We start from the raw sequence: 22383 nt of genomic DNA on the forward strand, positions 1-22383 counted from the left end.
ATTGAAACTGCACCCAAAGGAAATACATTTTATGTTATGTTGAGTACAGATTCCTTTTCCAATATGGTATAAAATATCTCAAATGGTTTGAAAAGAATAATATCAGCATATGACATAAACCCACATATATAACACTTACTTGATGTAGATGCTAGTTAAGTTAAGGCTCCCACCATTTTGTACATGTACTATTCCATTCGTCATGGAGGCCTCTTTTGGATCAACAGCACAAGCTGCGCGCGTTTCCCACACAATTAAATAGTGACAAGATTGCGAATCAAACCTAGAGGAGACATACCAAATGTCACTTGTCTAATCATTCATGAATGGATGGAATTCTAGACAAATCAGCGGAAGGTTGACACCTATATACTTAGTACTGACACGATTGCAACTCCAATGGGAATTACCAATAAACAGCACAATAGATAATATAACATGACGGGCTTAAAATGTCCATCCAGCAGTTGTGCTTTAGAGTGGAAGGGAGGCGGACAGGGATGAGATGGGGTGAAGCCTCCCATTCACTCATGCACTAAAGGATGGAGCAGTGAATGTCGAATGGAGCAGGGCACACAACCTCTCTTCACCCTCCAGCACTGTATGAGAGTAATGATCTGTACCCTCCTGTCAGTAAAAGGAAGAGGTACCACCACAACACTTGCAGGGGAAAGAGGGGACTAAGATGAGAGAGAGATATGGGAGTGGGATAGAGATGAGAGGGAGAGAGAAAGACTAGGGTGGAGGGGGACAAAGTTGGGAGAGAGACATGTGGGGTGAGAAACCAGACAGATTTGGGCAAAGATGAGACAGACAAGGGGCATAGAGATGAGAGAGGTTAGAGAAGAATTGAGACAGATGTAGGACAGGGGAGAGGCAGATGGGGGGCATGAGGGACATGGATGAGAGAGAGAGGGTTCATGTGCTGGCAGGAGGGACAGGAATTAGAGAGACAGAGAGAGAGATGTCATGTGTTGTCCATGTTGGCATCAAGTCTGGAAATGTCATGGACATAATTATCTCACATTTCTGTCCAGTCCGCATGTTTCTTAATTGTCTGTGTGGACTGCACACATAAAACAGCATAGACTACAATGCGTTTACCGACATTATACATGTGTTCTATTTTGAATTCATGTATAGAATATGGTTAGTCTCAACCATCCATTAAAGTTACTTGTAATGGTGACTGTACATAATTTTCCTATTTTTGTAGTACATATTTCCCTGAATAAAAGAGCAAACTGTTGTATAAATATGAATTGACAGAGAAATTTTAAGAGACACATATAAATCAATATTTTCATTGTGGTCCAAAGTCTTTACCAATGTTACGTTTTAATGTAGGTAAACCATGTACACCCTTTGTTGTATGATTGAATGTCCTATATTACAAAGTTACTCATTCTGTACTTCCAATTACCTTTGTAGCATTGGCTTGCCAGTTATATTTGCACACTTCAGTTCTATTGTAGTAGACAACCTTTTGTCTTTTCCACAAGGGTCTCCATTTGAATAGCTCAAGGACACGACATCATCTAGTAGGTGCAGAAGATACTTTTAAATAGGTTGATTAAGTAATGCATCCTGCTAACATACTATTGTATCCTCTACTTCAAATCCACAGAATATAGACCCCATTAGTGTAAAACATAGTGCTAACATTTTTATGTTTGAGCCACTGAGCCTGATCACTCATGTCTACCAACCAAAGGATATACATGGATTGTGGAATAGGTCAACATTCATACAAGGGGAATATATGAATGTTGACCTATTCCACAGAGAGAACCTGTGCCACTTTCGCATTATGGATGCTTATACAAATGGGGTCTTTTGGTATAAAAAACGACACAATCCACTTAATTTATCAAGAAACGGAACAGAAGACACCATTGTAGATACTAATAATTTGTATCCTCTGTGATAAGGACAGTTGATTTAAGATAGAATCTTAAAACAATTGGGGAGATTTATCAAACCTTCAAGAGAGAGAAAGTTCCAGCCAATCAGATCCTGTCATCACGTTACAGGCTGTGTTTGAAAAGACAGTAAGGAGCCGATTGGTTGGAATATTCTCTCTCTCCAAGGTTTGATAACTCTACCCCCAATATCTTATTTTTTCACATTGGCAGAGTTGTATGTGCTAACTGCACTGTTTCCAAAATAATAGTTTTAATCAGCAAATATCTTTAACCCTAATGCCAAGGGTAGCAACACAGATATACAAATGTTGCATATCAAATTAATCAGTGCAGTCTCGTGAAGCGGTTTGTCGACTCAGACTGCGACAAACCGAGCAAAAAAAGCTACAAAATAAGTTGCTTGGCACAAGCAGTGTCACACGGCGCATCGAGAAGTAGCAAACAAAGGCTAAGATTCCTGTGGCCAATAAACTTCCAGCGTAGAAAGCGACAGGCCGTCACTACCTTAACAATGGAGCTTTATTTCATTGAAAACTTTGACCAGATACACTTTACATGCGACGGCACAGAATACTTAAACCATGTCCATAAAACAAATAAAAAATCAGTTTGACCACATAAAGAGCTATTCAAATTGACTAATGGGCATATTTAGCAGTATTATTTTTCCCACACTTTTCACATTATTTTAGTTTCACCTAACTATACTAAAGGGTAATTGTATTTGCAAAATCCTCCTCACATCCATAATTATCACATTGTTTTAGTAAGCAGATCGCATTTCCCATAATTGTACTGGTAAATGTGATCTGATTAGTCTACTAAACTTGAATTGTAAAAAATATAACGGGAGAAGCCTTGGAGATGGCGTTATTAGGGCTTTCCCCCATTTCACTGACTACTGCTCTGTGATCAGCCTTGTGTGTCTAAATAGACCGCAAGCTGAATATGTCAGCCAGCATCTCCGTTTAGAACTCAGAGCAGCTGGCCGGGGTCAGGGAACAAGATCGCTGCAATCAGCTGACCGGGGTCACAGAGGAGCTCACCAATGTGCCTTAAGAACATGCTTCGATCGTCTTACGATTAGTGCAATGACCATAAAACTAGTCTAAACAAACTGGGCACTATAACTTACCTTTCACAGTTACATTCTGAGTATGAATTAAACCTAAAATCTGAACATGTCCATTGCTTTCCCGGCATACACTTGCACTTCCTGAGCAGGCGTTAGGCCCTTGGTTTACCCTTTGACAAAGATTTAGATAATACCTATACATAATAAATTAAAATAGAAATTAGGTGTGCAATGCTCAATAAAATGTAATACTAACTTCACACTATATCATGCCGCAAACAGATTTCCAGTCATTCAGTGTGAGATGAACACAAAATACCACTAAGAATAATATACAAAAAGGACGTAGACAGAAAATCAAATAAATAATGCAGACACACAAGCACAGTACATGACACAGAAGAAAAAAAAATTACCTCCCAAAAATGTAAAAAAAAAAATAAAAAAAAAAAAAGTAATACTGAAGATGACTATACATACGTCCTTTTTTTTTATGGGACAAAAATCATTGAGCATTAAAACAATTGGGATTATGCACTGACAAGAATCCTTACCATGTTGCGTTAAGCCGCATATCCACTACACGATTTTTATGCCCGATTGAACGATATCGTTATCGTTCATAAATAGTTTGCAAATCGCTTGCAAAAATTTCTAAAACGATCAGCGATGCGCGTGCCCGCTGGTCGTTTAGACATCTATCATTGTGCAAGCATGCTGGACAATCTGACGATATCGTCAGGTTCAGCATGTTTGCAGATGATTGATGACCCTGCACTGAACGACTGCTCGTTCAGTGCAGGCTCATCACAGACTGACAAACGACTGCACTATTACAATGTTGTAATCGTGCAGTCGTTTTCAGATCTTGTAGTGGATGGGCACCTTTACTTTCCATAAATTTGGAAAAATGTCCTTTCTCCATTACCAATAGTAGTTACACAAATTTTATGATTATAGTTTAAAAAAAAAAGACAAACTGCATTTCAAACTTAAGCTGGGCACACACTGGAGCGATGTCGAAACGAATGCCCTTGAACGGGGATTTCCTGTCCACACTTGAAAGATAATGAACGACCTTTATTAACTTATTATAGGTCGCTAGCGATATCGCTAGGTTTGATGTGCAGCACATCAAACCTAGCGAACGCGGGAGCACGCAATCGTCGGTAAACAATGAGCAATGCAGGCGATTTGTCGTTATGAAATGGAAAACCATCTCAACATCGCTCCAGTGTGTACCCAGCTTTAGTGTTTCCGATTTGGTGTGGCCAAAATACCAACCAAAGCTTTGCCTTGAGTATTATGCTGGAACCACACTAGACTATGTGTCGTCCGATCCCGCGGATTGGAGCAACATATCAGGTAGATCGTCTAGTGTGTACCCATGATATGCGCGCTCCCTTGGGTCGTTAGCGACATTGCCCGTCAGCCCTATTGCAGGGGAATGTTGCCAACGATGTCATGCTGCATCGATGTCCTCCCCGTCGGACCCGGCATTGGCAAGTGTGTATGTACTTGCCGCACGCTGGGTCCCTTTGCTGGCGATGTCACGCTGGGTACACATAGTCTAATGTGTACCCAGCTTTAGTCAGTAGCAACTTACTTATTGCCATTATCAGTGAAATGCCAGGATCCGGTCATTGAAGACAGCATTCTCAGATCATAGGTCTTGTGGTGCATTATGAATTTGCAGTCCAACTTCCTTGGAAGACAAGTTAGCTGTGTTTTCCATTCAAAAGTAGCCGAGCATCCGCTGGTCTCACTGAGCAGTGCAGGGTTTCCCTTTCCAGCAGTTTCATCACATTTAAACAAGATGGTGGACTGTCTCCTGTCATGAGCTGGAAGTGAACAAGTTTGACACTAAACTAACATTTTACTGTAATCTCCAACATCTGTTAACTAACAATTGCTTTTTTCATGCAAGGATTAGAGATGGTGATAATTTGGCCACAGAGTGACAGTGTTCTTCTTTCTAAAGGATAGTTCATTCTCATTTACCATGTCCAGAAACTTTGCAGCTTGCACAAACATCTTAATGAACAGTTGTAGAACAATGATGTACACTTTACAGACTGTTGTAATATATATATATATATATATATATATATATATATATATATATAAAAAGTCAAATATTAATATAGTGGCAAGGTCTATAAGATTTAAGCTGTGCCGTTATAATTGTCAGGTTTGCATAACAACTCAGGCTGTTACAGGTAAGATATGCGGTTGATGCTGGGCGACTATTCATCTCATGAGACTTAGCTGAGCCCCTACGTAATACTGGGACAGAGCAGCCATCACATCACTTCCATTTGGATGTTCTACAGAATAAAAGTACTTAATGGGACCCAAAGTCATGTGTAAAATGAACGTGGACCTAGGCAGTGTAGGGAAGCTTAGGAGAAGTGCTGATGAGACAGGGACCTGAGGCGAGGGGCTGGGACGAGAGAGAGAAAACTAAAAGAGTGAATAGGTGAGGCAACGAGATAGGACAAAGAGAGCACTGAGTTATGAGAGAGAGTTGTGAGAGAGTGCTGGGGTAGAGACCGAGAACAGGTGAGAGTGTGCTGGGGTAGAGATAGAACAGTTGAGAGAGTGCTAGGGTAGAGACAGAACAGGTGAGAAGTAGCACAGACGAGACAGCTAGAGTAGAGGTGAGGGAGAGAAATAAAGAGCAGGGGAGAGGGGGAGAGATAAAGAGCCTGTGTGAGGGGTGAGGGAGAGAGTGCTGGGGTAGAGACAGAACAGGTGAGAGAGTGCCGGGGTAGAGACAGAGCAGGTGAGAGTGCTGGGGTAGAGACAGAACAGATGAGAGAGAGCTGGAGTAGAGACAGAGAACAGATGAGAGAGAGTGCTGGGGTAGAGACAGAGAACAGATGAGAGTGCTGGGGTAGAGACAGAGAACAGATGAGAGAGAGTGCTGGGGTAGAGATAGAACAGGTAAGATAGTGTGCTAGGGTAGAGACAGAACAGGTGAGAGAGTGCTGGGCTAGAGACAGAACAGGTGAGAGAGTGCTGGGCTAGAGACAGAACAGGTGAGAGAGTGCTGAGCTAGAGACAGAACAGGTGAGAGAGTGCTGGGGTAGAGAATAGAGCACAGGTGAGAGAGTGATAGGATAGAGAAAAAAATGCACATTAAACAGAGAGGCAAGGAACAGAGATAGCACAGATGAGAGACAGCTAGATTAGAGGTGAGGGAGAGAAATAAAGAGCCTGTGTGAGGGAGAGAACAATTGTGAAAAGAGGGGTCATAGGGGTGAGGCAGAGATATGGGGAAGAGAGATTTTGTGTCACTGTTGCCTATAGCTATGGTTGGTTGCTATAGGCAATTCTCCACTTCGGTTTTTCTTAGGAGGTTTGCTATATCTACCCCTATATGTACCGTATGTTACCTCCACCAAAATGTACATTGCATGCTACCTATGTACTGTACAGTGCTCTTCAGTGCGCATGTAACTGATGCTTTTCAAGTGTAATATGTTTTCTTCACACTGTCAGAAGGTTGGCCGTAAAATTACTCCGTGCCATCTCTGCGAATAAAGGTTTCTTTCTTTTAATAGTTTGTGCTCTTAAGTATTTTCTGTTATCAATCTGACAGAGTATAATGCTAACTTTAAAACAGCAATATCATATCTATATCTCTATGTGAGTATCCACCGTCCTACAGCAGCTAGGTCTGGCTATCATAGATCTTGCTCCAAATTATTGATAACTTTGTGCAAGGTGACTAGGCTATAAACTACTACTATCAGTTAGCCAGTAATAATAATGCATCTATTTTTTGTAGACCAATGAGCCTGAGGGAGAGAAGAAAACAACAGCTGCAGTACACTAATGAAGAAAGAAAATTAGACTTATGTACAGAACAATCTGATGACTAATATCCCTTGCATATGTATACAATCCTATTATATGTCTATTTGAAAACATGGGTCAATGGTACTGTATGGAGCTTTGTGTGTGTAAACAGGAACAGCAGACATTATAGTAACTTATCACTACTATATAAGAGGAAAAGGCTTACCTGATGGGCAGTCGTCTCCTCCAGAATACTGAAGCACTATCATATCTTCCTGATGGCGATACTCCATTCTCATTTGCTTTGTGCTTCCAAAAGAATAGGCTGTTTCCCCTGACTGAAGGCACACTGCACCGTCACATTTACCAGAAGGTACATTTTGGGCAGGAGAACACACTCCGATGTAATAAGGATTAGCATCAGATGTCTACATAAAATAATACAATTAAAGAACTCATTCACATTAGGCATTTTACTACTTTACAAAAAACATTCTGAGAAGCTCCATCATCTATAATCTTGTACATGGATCACTGAACTGGGCACGCCGATTCGAGCCATGACTGACCTGCAAGGCAACCGAAGGAGACTTCAGAAGATGCGCATGTTGGGTTAGAAGTGACTAGGCTGTCACTACCAAGGAATCAGTATGATTCAAATCGACACCGGAAGACCGGCAGGAGTGAAGATCCCAAAAGGGGATTAAGGTAAGTATCACTAACCCTACTCCCCCCCCCCCCACTAACCCTTCCCTTAGGGGTGCCTAACCCTAACCTTCCCCCCTAGTGCCTAACCCCCCTCTAATTGCCTAAACCTAACCCCCCCGTCCCAGCGGCCTAAAACTAAGTTCCCCCCGGGAGCCCCTAACCTAACCCTACCCCCCAGCGGATGTCCGCGCCCGGCTTACCTTCGTTTGGTATGCTGGGCGTCAGGCTCCCGGCGTAGGTATAATGACAGGCGTCGGGATTTCAACGCCTGTCATTAGTACCCTGCCGGGATTTGACAGTCGGGAAACCGGCAGTCGGCATTTCGACCATCGACTTCCTGACTGCATACCATTACCACAGCTAGAATAAAGTTCTGCCTCTGCTTCCCACTGGTAGGTGTTTTAAGCAATACATATTGTATCACTTCAAGTACAAAAAATTACCCAAAAGCACCATTGAACAGTTAACGGCAGTGCAGATGTAGAAGTGGGTACAAACTGTCCTGGTCTACCTTGGTGGCCCTGCGGAGAGGATTGTGATGGGGCAGATGGGCCATCATTTAAAGGCACAATCCGAGTTGTATGGTGGACAAATACCTTTCTATTATTCTGAGCAATAGGAAGATGATTCTATGATAGCCTAGACCAGTGGTTCCCAAACTTTTTGGAATCACGGCGCCCTAGAGTATCAGCATTGTTTTCACGGCACCCCTAAGTTTAAGTTTGATATTGAGAAATTCTGAAAAAATCTTAAAGTAAAGTGAAGTAACTTTTGCTTAATGGTCATCCTTAGGGTCAATTATGTGGTGGTGGACAGGTTTGTGCTTCTGTTTGCCCACATATTTACATTACATTGAGCATAAATAATTTGATTTGGTGCTGGACCAGCAACCTGAGGCACACGTGCAAGTGTCCAGAGGCACCCCAGAGTGCTATGGCACACAGTTTGGGAACCACTAGCATAGACTGAAGTCTCTTTTTTTCTAATTGGTTACTAGTAATCGATCACACTAGCTGCTTCTCCAAAGTGTCACAGTCTGTATTTGATCTTAGAGAAAGCATGCACCAATACCTATAATAGCAAACATAATAAGATGTTCTATATTAGCATTGGAGCTGGGCCATAATACCACTCTGGTCAACTTGGTGCTCCTTGCACAGACTGCTGTTGATCCCATCAGTTGCCCTGTTTTCATGTTTTAGTTTCCAAACCTGTACCTGCTATAGTATAGGGATTGTTAAAGTTGCAAAAGCTGATATGTCCACTCTACTAGTATTTATTGGACCTAATAATTTGTCTGCATCTTTGTGGGGGTGCTACCCCTTGACCTCATATATCAGTACACACATAGAAGAATAAAAAGGGAGGTGGTCTTTTATTGGATTCTAACCAGGATCATCAAGAGTCAACATTTAAAGCTAATTTTATTGATACTGTATGCTTTAAAGATTTGGTATTTGATTAACTTATAAATAGCAAATACAAATATAAAAAAAAAAGTATAAAGTAGGAAAAGGTGAAGTACTGTAATAAATGTTGTGTGCCTAGTGCTGCATATAGAGTATCAATAAAGCTAATAGCCTTTAAGTGTAAATCGGATATCTTAATTATGTAGCAGCAGGGACATGTGCCCTGGGTGACAGAGGGAGGGGGCGCCAGCGGGGGATCTGGAGCCTCGCTGAGCAGGGAGGGTGCGGTAGCACACAGTTGTACCCTCCCAGGGGCTGTGCAGCATTAGCCTGCATGGCTCCTCCTCCAGCAGTCTCGGTAAGACCTTCCTGACAGGCAGTTGCTTGATGTTTCCTGCTTCCTGAAAACAGTGGCAGCAACTAGAGAGGAAGAGATTCAATAGAAGAGATCTCCAATAGATAAGTTATTGTATGAGGGCACGGATATGGTTGAGAATAGTTTTCATACTTTCTGGTAAGTAATACTAAGAATAAGTGATCAAGAATTTAATGGGGTTAATTAGGATTAAGGGTTTTGTATGCGACTGTGGGAAGAAAGTTTAATGTACATAAATTAATTATTTTTTTATATTGGGGCTAATTAATTGTATCGATATGTCATGTTTCAATAACAAGATTAAAGAAAAAAATATGAATATTATGAAGGTAATTACTGTAAAAGGTGTTAATTATATAAAATTGGATTGTTTCTATGACGCTAAAGATTTGAGGAGGGGTTAATTATTGATGAGGTATGATATTGTAAGGCAATCAAAAATACTTTCTGTATTGTATGGCATGACACTCCTATTATAGTGTTCATTCTGGCACCCTGCACCTGTCACAACCTGTGTAGTTCCTCTTTCCTGCCTGGGGTGTCGCTTTCTGCTCTGGTGCTTCGACCACACTCTGGTCTGTATATTAGCAGTTTGTTGCACCAGCTGAATGCGCTAGAAGCACCACAGTACAGAGCGACACCCCAGGCAAGAAAGAGGAACTGCATGGGTTGTGACTGATGCAGGTTGCTAAAATGAACACAATATTATATGGCAGTCACTTATGCTTTATATATTGTACGTGGTCACTGATGCTTTCTGTATTATATGGCGGTCACAGTGTTGTTCTATTTATTATATGGTGATCACAGTGATGTTCTCTGTATTATATGGTGGTCACTAATGCTCTCTATATTATATGGCGGTCACTAATACTATCTGTATTATATGGTGGTCACTCATGCTGTCAAAATTATATGGCAGTCAAATGGATAAAGTGTGACTACTATTTACTGGTAAAAAGGAAGGAGAGGCACCAAGAGGAATCTTTGCCCCAGGTGACAGAAAGCCTAGCTTCACCCTTGTGCAGCAGTCATGGCACATACGAATTAACATTTCGTACAGCGAAGCACATATCCACTACACACCAGTGTGTTTTAGATGCATGACAAACTGTAAATGATGCAATAGTCCACTATACATTTATATACTTCTACTAACAAGGACAGAGCATTAAGAACACTGAATAACTGATACTCTGGGGATACTAGGCACACAACATTTTAATTCATCACCTTTTCTTACTTAATGCACGGTTTAAATAAATTAAAGATCGAATCTCTTGATATATTTGTAAAGTATACCAATAAAGCAAATGTTTTAAAAGTTAACCCTGGATACATTTTCCCTTTTTTTCCCCACCCATCTCTGACTGCAAAAGAATGACTAGTAGTTTGTGCAGGTAGCACCTAGCCGGAACCATCAGCTGACAGACTGCAATGAATGATGAAAAAGAACTGCAAGAAGCTATATTACACAAAAATGGAAGGAACGTTTTTAATATAATGGCTACTGCGTTTGTGGCTATTTCACGACCAAGATGAACCACTTTAGGATTAACACAAGTGACAAGGAAAAGCATCACAGATTTGTAATGTCTATTATTGCCCTTCCAACCATCCTCGCAAGTAAAGCACATGGGGCAAAAAAATAATCAGGATTAAACACATGACCTATACTATTCTGACACTGCATATAAGGAAAGTGGAGCTATAAAGGCCAGGCTGAATTACTTTGTATGTGTCCCCGGTGAGGCTGGACAAGTTGAACGTGTATTGGAGCTGCTGGTCTGTCAATAAACATCCTGAAACACTTTCATCATCTGGACACACTAATGGGGTGTCCCACTCAAATAGATAACTGCAGTCAGAACGCTGGTCAAACTGTGGTTTTCCCTGTAGATGAGAGAAAGGAAAATATTTTATTGTGCTCCAAATAAAGTCTTGTAGCTAGCAAATCTATGGGCCTCATTCCGAGATTTACGCAATGCTGATATTTACGCAGATTGAGTGACATTTAGCCATTGTGCATGCGTGAAAGCTGCACTGCGCAGCAATTGCTTTGCGATTACACTTGCACAGAAGATTAACTCGCAGAGTGAGGGGCAGGTACTCAGTGTATGGCGGAGGTAACGGAGGGTGGATAGTTAAATGCGGGCGTGTTAGGTTCTTTAAACGCTGGTTCATGGGTGTACATAAATTAGCCATTGGGATTTCATTCGCAGCATGAGAGCTCTCAGAGTGTACAGTGTTTGCGACAGGTCAGACGTCACTTAGAAGCTGCCTGGCTGCTCGATCTGCATCGATATTTACGGTGATGCACATCGGAGAGATATGAGAAGGCAGCTGTAGGTGTCCCTATGCTCGGAGAGGCTTTAGAAGACATTTGCATATTTTCGCTAATGTGATCCGTAAGAATTCGCTGATGCAATTGCATTAGTGTAAATCTCAGAATCAAGTTTCCATTCATAAGCTGTGTTTCATTGTGTCAGAATAGCATTTATGCACAAATTTAGTACAATACAAATAATTAAATTTCTTAGACAATAATATCAACGCTAACCAACAGGCAGCCCCGTGCAGTCTCTTGTGGTATGGCATAGCATAGCACGGTTAGTGATTGTGAAACCAAACACTCTCACTGCCCAGTCAGATTCCCTCTCCATTAACTAAAACAGAACCTGAGAAGAGGTAGCTGTGGAGTCACTGTTTGAACTTATTGTGGTTTCATTTTCTGAAACCACTTGTGATTCCTGAAGAATAGAAGCAACTACAATTAATTGGATGAAATGGCTGGGCTTCCTCGCTACAGGTCCACCACATACAGGCAGGGGCAGAACTATGGGAGACAATTGAAGCGTCTGCTGCCAGGCTGCAGTTCTGAAGGGGCACCTCCTCCATTGTCCACAACATATTCACCCCACTTAGGGCTGTAACTATGTACCCGGGAGTGTACCGTGACAGCCGCCCAATACATGGCACCCCTTCCTGGCACCTGAGAAGCCACCATACACTAGTGGAGAGCTCAGACCATCAGCTGCTGCCTTAGTCTATATATAGACTGTATGCATGCAAATTCGCCACATTACAGTGTCAGCAGCTGTGACAAATGGGGGGCACCAAATTATAACTTGCTTCTGGGATGAACTTATGCCACTGCATATAGATGTGCAGAGAACACTAACCACCTTCAAACAGAGAATGATTAATGCAGGAACACTTAAGTGGAGGGATAGAGAAGGAGCTTAGATGGGCATGACACATTTATGGTTGCATGAGTACAGAATAGTAAGGTTATAAGTATGGATTTTGTGATAACTGCAACCAGCCAATACTATTTTGAACACTTGATAAAAGTTTTCAAAATGGCACGAACCAACAGATATTATCGGGCATCAGTGGGTATCGGGATTAACACCCTCCAAATAACCAAAGACATCCTGCAGGTCATTCCTTGTGCCCAGTCCCTACCTACAGTAAGATATACAATGGAAATCCCCCCAACAAGCAATATTACCTACATTTCTGCAACAACGCTCAAACGCCTATCCATACTATTCATGTTTTCACCACTTTACCATACATGGTACATACATAAACAATTTTAGTATGTAATAGCTGGAGTACCCGGCGTTACCCGGGATTTTAAGAATGTTTGTTTACATATCATCCTCCAACCAACATCTCCTTAGGCAGACCTCACGAAAAGTGTGGCAAACTTCCCCATCAACAGTCCTAAGGTCTTCGAAGGAAGTAGGACCTGTAACGGTGTAAAGCAAACTTCGGAGATAGAAGCATTCAAAATTTGTTGGATGTACAGTGTAAACACGGCCAAGCGTTTCTGTTGCTCTGATACCAGGATGACCATCTACAGCGACCGCGTTTTCTGCGCATAAAAACTTTTCGAGAAGCATTCCATGTGTAGTATTTTGGCAGCTCACAGTACAGCAGGGTCCTTGCAAAATCATTTTGACACAGTTTGAAGAAAGAAGTCAATGTTGTTGCGTAATTTGGTATAGTCAGAGAGCTGAGAATGATGGCGAAGCCTGCTAAAGCTCTCTTCAATAATAAACATGACCACACAAAACGCTTGCTCCAAGGCCCTACACATATGCTGTGAGGCCCCATAATGAGTGTACAGCAAAAATAGTGTTTTTTAATAAAAAATTAACAGTAATTAATTTCGATTTAAAAATTTTTTTGTTGCCTCAGCCGTGTTTTAATACGCTCGTATGTAAAATTTCACGATCTTCGCTTGTAAACTGTGGATTTGTATAGAAAGGCAGAAGGACAAATTCGCTTTTATGTAGTAGAGAGGGTAGAAAAGAAAAAATAGTAGATAAGCTAAATCCTATTCTAATTCCGGGCCTAACCTGTAGAGGGCGAATGGTATGCAAAAATTGTGGTTTTTAGTCAATTAAAAATTAACAGTAATTAATTTCGATTTCAAATTTTTTAAGTTGCCTCCGCCATATTTAAAACATGCTCGTATTTAAATTTCACGATCTTGGCTTGTAAACTGTGGATTTGTATAGAAGGACAAATTTTCACTCCTATATAGTAGATATATTCAGTGCAATGTATGGTTTTATATTTAATGTTTTATATGTAGGTTGTGTAAGATGCAAGCATTTTTTTTTCACAGGTTTTTAAATACTTCTATTCCAAAAACTGTTCAATGCCTAGTTGACAATATATGGGTCCTAGAGACAACAGGTCCGCGTCATTTCTTCATCTTCTCCTTTGGGTAGTTTTTAGTGCGGTTGTGTTCGCAGTGCCTGTGGTGTCTACAAGTTATCATACTCCTGTGTTGATAACCGCGCAAGCTAACAAGCTTATTTTATTTGCACACATATTGATAGCAATTGGTCGCTACAGGTATGGTATATATTTTCTTGAGATTGATCATTTCGACATTTGTATCAAATCACGTTGACACTGATGAAATGTTGACATGTTTAGAAAGTCAACAAAACATCAGTTGTGGTCGAGTGGTCACCATGACATGGTTCACAGGCTCCAGTGGGGTCTTCTGGGTCTGGCGGGGACGTCCTGATGACGTCTGGCAGATCCTGCAGTGCTTCCAGTGGCAAGTCTGACTAACCCAAAAACCTAACCCTATCAGTCCCCCCCTACTGCCTAACCCTACCAGCCTAACACTAACTCTCCCTTGCCGGTTCAGCAGAATGTCGACATTGTGAACAAGTCAACATATTTTTTTTTTACATTTTAACAATGTCGACATCATAACTGCTGACATTGTTATGCTGACATTATGACTACATCCCATCACTACAAGTATTTAAATATATCCACAGTCAAATTGCTGCTAATCTGATTAGTAGCTTTGAGATATACAATTATCTAATACTTCAGCTGCATTTTTCTGTGATCTTCGGTTATATTCTTGTGCTAACCACAGTTATTTCTTTGCTGGACCCCGTGGCACCATTTCCTGAGCTCTCTCTACTTGCATAGTGTCAGATGCCATAAGTATATCAGAGGCATCACATGCTGAGCCAATACAAGCATTGCCTCATTTACCAATTAGACGCACATAACCAGAAAAATATAGGCTTCTATTATCAGGTCAGTAAGCACACAGATACACTTTTCATGCCTTTTCAGGAAAACTTGTGTCTCCAAACCAATAACACATAGGGGATTATTCACAGTTAGGAACAAATTGCATGTAGTCACCAACATAAAATGCATAATAAAAAAGCATGTTGCTACCTATATAGAGCAGGTGGCAAACGCAAGAAGAGACCTAGGCCCTCATTCAGAGCCGTACGCTCTGAGCAGAGCGCACGCTCTGAATGAGGGCCGGGCTCCATTTTCATGGAGCGTCCTCCTGGACGCTCGTATAGCTGTGGGTCACCACCCACAGGCTATACGAGCGTGCATTGTGATGGCCGCGATGGTCGAGACCATCGCGACCATCGAAATTGCGAGCCGGAGCCTGCGGTTGAGGTTTTCAACCGCAAGCTCCGGAGTGATTTTGGCTCTATCAGAGGCAAAATCACTCCCACTGACATCACTAGTGAGGTCAGTGGGCCGGCTTCTGACGGGAGGCGTTCCCGTGGGAACGCCCCCGTCAGGGAGGCACGCCCCCAGCACGCCCACCAAAGGGGGCGTGCTGTCAATCAACATTGACAGCACGCCCCCTTTGATCGGACACAACGAGCGAAGGACTTTCCTTCGCTCGTCGCGTCTGGCGCATGCGCACGACGGAGCTCCCTCCGTCGTGCGCATGCTCAGTCCATAACATCGACCCACTTGCGGGCGGACAGCCGCTCGCGAGTGGGTCTGAATCAGGCCCCTAGTCAGCAGAGGTAGCAAAATGTGTTTTCGGGACGCATTTTACATTTGTGATTACTTGCACCTTTCATTCATATAAAGAGAGCTGCACAGACCCCTCAATACATCCCAACCCTGTCTTTATCCCCTTCATTCAATGATCATAACTGCCAAATACGGCAAGTCCTGCATGTGTATGGCAATTTATGTCACATGCACAGTGCAGAAAGCCATAATCGGTGTGAAAAAAGGCAGCAAAATACATTTGCGTCTAACTCTGCATGATCCCCATAGTAATTTCAGGGGTTCTGAGAATCATGCAGCTGCACATTACTGCTCGCACGCATCAATAATTACAACAGAAGAAAGTTAGTGGTGCTGTATATGTAGTGACCAAACTCGCTTCATTAAATATCAGAACAAGTTTGAGTTGATCATGACTGAAGATGCAATGTACTTACCAGATCTGTCCCCATATTACAATGAAAGATAATCAGGGTGGAATAATTTGATTGGTTATCTGAATCACATGGTGTTGGGCTGTCCATTTTGATAGAAATTGTTTGCCCTGCTTGATCAATCTGTGGGGCACTAGTTGAGTGGCCAATGTCCTTCAAAAACCAGAAAGTACATCATTATAAACCGCCAAAGGTGGAGAAAGCACATAATAATTCACATTTACATTACCACTCTGTGATACGGGCACATTTTAATGCACAAACCAGCTTACAATGTAATAACTTTAAAATAGTTTTCATTAACATCCTCAAAGAAAGAAATTACAACAATGCATAAGGTATACACTTATGCTAAGATAAAATGTTACTGACAGTAAATCTGGGTGATGTTATTTTATAAATAAGATAAGTTATTGGAAAGAGGAAGGTGATGAAATTGTAGCAGATATTTTGTTTTTGTGTGGCATATTCCCAGAGGAACCAAACTATTTTAAACTTAATATATGAATTTTTTTTATCAATTACGTTACCCAATGCCCTTTTAGTATGTAGGTTTATTCCGTGCAGGGCCCTCTCTCGTCATGTGTATTATATGTCAAATTATTTATTCCTTAGGACAGCCCAAAAAAGGTAGTTTCCTTTTGGGGGCGAAAAAAAAATGTTGGGGAACAAACGTATAAACTAGCGAAATAGCCTCAGGGACCCCCATGTATGCAGCAGGTGTTTTCTAGAACGCGGGTGGTTGCAGCAGGTGGATTTTTGAAGAATTTTTAAAAATCACTTTAGGGGACTTAAAAATATGCTTGCACCCATTTTCATGTGCCCGAAATTTGATGGGACTATTTATTTTTGCAAAAAAAAAGATAAATGCTATTCTTCACAGGCATACTTATGCACCTGCCACGGCTATTTAAAATCCCCAATTACCTTCAGCAGGCCAAATCGGGGGTACTCATAGTGATCTCCATGTCATACCACCTTTTGGGGGGGTGACAGCATGATTTCCCCAAAAACTGACAGGGCTTTACGATACTTACCTTTTCACCACATCCTAATTGAATACAGGGATAAGCGGGCATGCACCCGAAACTTTTTCCCTGCAAAAAACGGCGATGATGGCGCAAAGTCCGACTTCTCACTTCAAAATTGAATATGGCCCTTAATTAAATGATCTGAGCTAAAATCATTGGTGTCCATGTACAGAATGAAACTCCCCTAATGCAATGGTCTGTATATAAATGAGTAATGAGGTTCCTTAGTTGCTTCCCAACCTACACGTGTATGAATATATTTAGGCACGTTAGTAGTGGCCATGCTTGACAGTAGCAGCAGAAATACGATGCCATCTGCAATCCTGAGTGCCTAGCACTTGCTACTCATGTTCAATCGTAAATCTATGAAACCATGCTAAGTGCAAAACCAAGTTCCTGACATTCTGCTATCCATGAGTAATCCTGGTTTTTGACACTTAACACTCTGCCACCCATAGGCAATCTTGATCTATGGGGCCGATTCAGCATTGCGTAGAAGTGCAATGCTGAACGCAGATTTCCGATCATCGCAAATCTGCACATGCGCAGAACCCGTTCTGCGAATGTGCAAAACAGGTCCTGCGTGATCGCACACAGCCACTGCTATGCCTCTGCCTGATTGACAATTTTTGTATGTATTTCAGATATTTGACTCCATTTGCAACATAATTCCTAACAATAATATTGGAAAATAGGAGAATATGATTTGAGATAGGTAACCAATCATTAGAAGAGTAACTACAACACACGTTGTTCAAGGAACACTTAATTACATAGAATGAATCTCTCTTTTTCTATTGTAACAAGGATGTCTCTGGTGTTTAAAGGGCTTTCTCTGATGTATTTTAAAGGTTGTGATTTCCTTGGTTTTGTCCATAACCCTACCCATCTAATTATATGTATTTTCAAACATCTAGGTTCTATCATCATTATTTATAACCTGTAGGCAGATGTCACAGAGAGAGATAAATACCTATAGTATAAAGAAGGTACTTATTTGTATGAGGTCACAATGTCATAATAAGTAAGCATTCACACCTTAGTCTAAATGTACACTATAAACCTCATATTTGGTATTAGCTATTGTATTATATAACAAATATCACTGAGTGACAGAGAGGGAGAAACATATAACTTACAAGTAAAACCACAACAGGGTATGAGAGGCAGAGGTGACAATAACGATCCAAAAGGAGCCGATAGTCCCGATTCACATAGTGAAAATATATGACAGCAAAGGTTGGGAACGGGGTCCAGACGGTCAGAATGCCGACAGCACCATCCCGACGGTCAAAATCCTGACAGATTTAGGTAAGTATTCCAACCTTTTCCCTAACCGTCCCCCTAACCCACCTCTCCAGTAGCCTAACATAACCTACCCCCTCATAGCCTAACCCTAACCCTCCCGTCCCGCATTGCCTAACCCTCCCGTCCCGCATTGCCTAACCCTCACTCTGCCCCTAACTCTAATACTTACAGCTGGAATGTGTCAGGATTCTGACGGACGGGATGCCGCTGTCGTTATTGTGACCGGCGGCATCCTGACCATCGAGAAGCTGACTGCATACCGGCAGCAAGTATGGTTTAGACTTTCTCCCACTCAAATAATGATATCTTTCTTTGTAATGAATGTGGAAAGAAAGAATAAAGAGGAAGAGGGGATGTTCCCCAGGCCCAATTTCTACAGTATATTCGCGTCTTTCTTAGGACTTATGACAAAGAGGGGCATGAGGTCTATTTACTAAGCCTTGGATGGAGATTAAGTGGAGAGAGATAAAGTACCAGCCAATCCGTTCCTGTCATTTTTCAAACACAGCCTGTGACATGGCAGTTAGGAGCTGACTGGCTGGTACTTTATCTCAATCCCAGGTTAGTAAATAGATCCCTTGGGTCTCCATAATCGTCTGGAGCCTGGGAAACACCAGCTATATATGCGGCCATGCTGCCATAGTGTTTGTGCAACTTCCCAGAGATATCATCTCTACTGAATAATGGCTGGGGAAAGTACATTAGAATTGGACCTCCAGATAACATAGTAAAGTCACCCTTTAACAAACGCGTGTCTCTTCTGTGCAATTTAAAGATTATTGCAGAACAAAAAGCGTGTTACCAAAAAATACAGTTTCAAAAGGACAATATAGTGATGACTCACATTTTACAAGAAATTGGTATACAAGGCCATTGCTATTACCATTTCTCTTGTGACATAAGAAATCATCAACAATACATTTTTAATGCTTGTGCACTTACGATGTATTGTCCACTAGCAGTCACCAAGCACGCTGCTGCCCCTGGTGGACATTTTACATCGACATCATTATTTAAAGGCTTGCAGACGTTGATGTAAAACTCTGAAGAAACATCCTCCTGAGTCCCTTGCACAACTTCATAGTTACCAAAGCGCATCATCAGAGGACTCAGATCAATAATGGAAGTGCCGTTTTCCACTGAGCATTTCATCTGTTGCAGGAATAAACAAACAAATAATTATTGGACAATGGACTATCATTTAAACACATCTTTATATTAATACAAAAAAACAGACCATCACATTGTTTTTATACACACCTCTTGTTCACAGACCAGGGGTGTGTGCCAGGAGAACTGCCATGTACACGTGTCTTGAATGAATGAGACCAGTGACGGCTGACTGCCGGCAGTATTGACTGCTCCACACACAAAGGTAAAGACACTACGGTGTTTCAGTAAAAGGTTACTGCTGCAGTGCTCACCATCCTCATAGACTAGTCTCAGCACCTGGTCCGAATATGTGATACGACTCTGAGACTTTCCTGCACTAAAGTGCTTCCCACCTTCCGATATACACACACCTGTCCAGCAGACATTTAAGAACAGTTAGCAATCCAGCAAGATAGCTTTAGCAGCTGTAACTTATCTGAAGGGGTCCTGATATAAACTCCTATTTCATGCTTTTATCTGAAAGCTATTCTGCCATGATATCATGGAGAGAATACAAGGGAAAGATGGGGAGGAGAATCCAGATAATGGCAACTGAATGTTAAGCTCTGCAAGCAGCACCAATTAGATGTCCTATAGTAAGAATGATCTGACACATTCATCATCGGCAGTTTTACTGTTAGCAACTTTGTGACAATGGGGCTATAAAATGCAGCCAATCAAAGCTCTGAAAGCCTCAGATTAATTGACAGCTACTCAAATAGATCATTTAATGCAATTGATCACATAAAACGGATGGCTTTATTAGATAGATCTGGTCATCCTGTGACCAGGCAGAAACACCTAAGCCAAGAGTGTCCGCCCTTGTAAGCAGTCTGTTGACCTCATGAGGATAATTGCAAGAACAGACTTTCTGCTCTGTCTGATCAAATCAGACCCAATTGTGAGAATGATCAACTAGCGCAGTGATTTTCAACCGGTGTGTCGCAACACAGCCAGCCCGGACACACACTGGCATGGCTACGGACGCACACTGGCATGGCTACGGATGCACACTGGCATGGCCACGGCACAGAAAAGAGACAGGCCGCGCAGGCGCACACACCACTCACACAGTATGGGTGGTGTGAGGCAGCTGCAGCAGGAGTCCAATAAAAAATATCTGAGCCTGACAGGAAAGCGGAGCATGTGAGTGTGGCACTGGACTGGGTGCACTGGCTGACATAATGTAGACTAAGGGGGCACTACGATGTGGCATAATGTGATCTATGGGTAGCACAAAGTGGTATAAGGTGAACTGAGGACAATGTAAAGATATCACTCTTTAACAAAAAACAAAACGTATGGTGTGCCACGATAATGTCAGCATTTCAGTGTGCCTCAAGTTGAAAATCTCTGATCTGGTTTAATTTAGTTACATGTTCTGCAACCATCAATACATCTGTACTTATATCACAGACACAACTTTCTACACAGGTTATTTTCCACTTACCAACTCCAGAGTCACATAATTTATTCTTAAGATCACCGCATATATTCAACTGAATTGACCTTTCTCCATCCTTAATAATATAATCATCCTTGCTTGATAATGATGACAGATCAAAGAGATAACCTGAAGGGGATAGTTAGTAAATTTGAACTCTATTATAGTCAAAGTACATCTAATGAGAACTATTACAATCACAAGGTGATTAAGCATATTATCTTTAAAAAAAAAAAAAAAAAAATCAAACTTAAAAAAAAACATGTATTAGTCTGTTTGTTTGTCTTTCTGTCTGTCTGGTTATGCATTCGGTCACTCCTGCACCGATTAGGATGAAACCAACGCGAGGTGGTCCAGTTGGATCCTGGACAGGTTTTATGGGGGTTAGGGCCCTGATAGGACCTCCCGTTGGTGTACGCTGGCCAGACTTTGACCCAGGAGTCTGAGTGGTAACATTGGATAATAATAAACTAATAGAGAGAAAGAAGACTTCTTGTTGGGGGCACTCGTTTGTAAATGAAAAATGTTAATATATAACTTTTAATATTGTATTATTAAAAAGATAGACTAAACAGACGGACATACATAAAACACATATTTAACCTTATAGTTAAGGGAGCCAACCCATATAGGGATAAAATACCCTATATGGAATCAAAAACATTGTTTGGCAACATAAAGTTAATCGAGTAATCCCTCTGTGATATTAGATTAACCACAAATGTGATGACAATAATGTGTCTGATGAAAGTAGCGCCACACAACAACCAGCAAAGATACAATTATGGCAAGTGATAATCATCAACCATAATTCAATAAATCAGCAATATATATCAGAAGATATAATCCATCTGAGCATAGGACCACAACTATCTCAAGTCAGGCTCTAAAACAGAACATATGTACATATAATTGAAATAAATACACAACTGTGTGTTGCACATATACAGAGTCCAAAAGTCTGGCCACCCCTGATATACAGTATTGCTGTGTGGGCAATTCTCGTGCTTCTCTTCCTTAAGAAAAAGTTAGATTTGATCAGGTCACTGGAATTGAAATATTTAAGTGAAGTATAACATCTGTGCACTGTACGATACTTCAATTACACATACAGCATTTAAAACACTACTTTATTACAAAGGGATTTTTTTATTCAAATACAATTGAGGTTTCCTATGAATAGTATAAGCATCATTACCTGTGGCAGGGTTTGTGACCTGACAATTATCGTGTGTGTTTATCGTCAATGGGCATGCAGCAGCCGTGCTCCACAACAAATTGAAGTCACAGTCCTCCAATGCGGTGATTAATTGAGGTATGGAGTCCTACAAATAAAAGATAGGTAAATGTAATCATTTATAAGAGAGTAGTTACTGTTAGGTAAGTGCTGATGTCC

At 41.3% G+C, this 22383-nt stretch overlaps 1 protein-coding gene across 3 annotated transcripts in view; it reads right to left on the reverse strand.

Moving 5' to 3' along the window:
• Positions 1-22383, reverse strand: part of IGF2R (insulin like growth factor 2 receptor) — a 234364-nt gene that overhangs the window by 14914 nt on the left and 197067 nt on the right. For all 3 annotated transcript variants that reach the window (XM_088474371.1, XM_088474372.1, XM_088474370.1), the window contains 11 exons: positions 22186-22312; positions 20994-21116; positions 19652-19914; positions 19334-19543; positions 16056-16205; positions 11029-11190; positions 7031-7232; positions 4607-4841; positions 3061-3194; positions 1424-1538; positions 140-283 (listed from right to left, as the gene is read on the reverse strand). In XM_088474371.1, coding sequence (XP_088330497.1) covers positions 140-283; positions 1424-1538; positions 3061-3194; positions 4607-4841; positions 7031-7232; positions 11029-11190; positions 16056-16205; positions 19334-19543; positions 19652-19914; positions 20994-21116; positions 22186-22312 — 1865 coding nt within the window. The remainder of the gene's footprint in view (positions 1-139; positions 284-1423; positions 1539-3060; positions 3195-4606; positions 4842-7030; positions 7233-11028; positions 11191-16055; positions 16206-19333; positions 19544-19651; positions 19915-20993; positions 21117-22185; positions 22313-22383) is intronic.

This window comes from Taudactylus pleione, unplaced genomic scaffold, assembly GCF_031769625.1.
Source record: "Taudactylus pleione unplaced genomic scaffold, aTauple2 ptg000154l, whole genome shotgun sequence".
NCBI classification, from domain to species: Eukaryota; Metazoa; Chordata; class Amphibia; order Anura; family Myobatrachidae; genus Taudactylus; species Taudactylus pleione.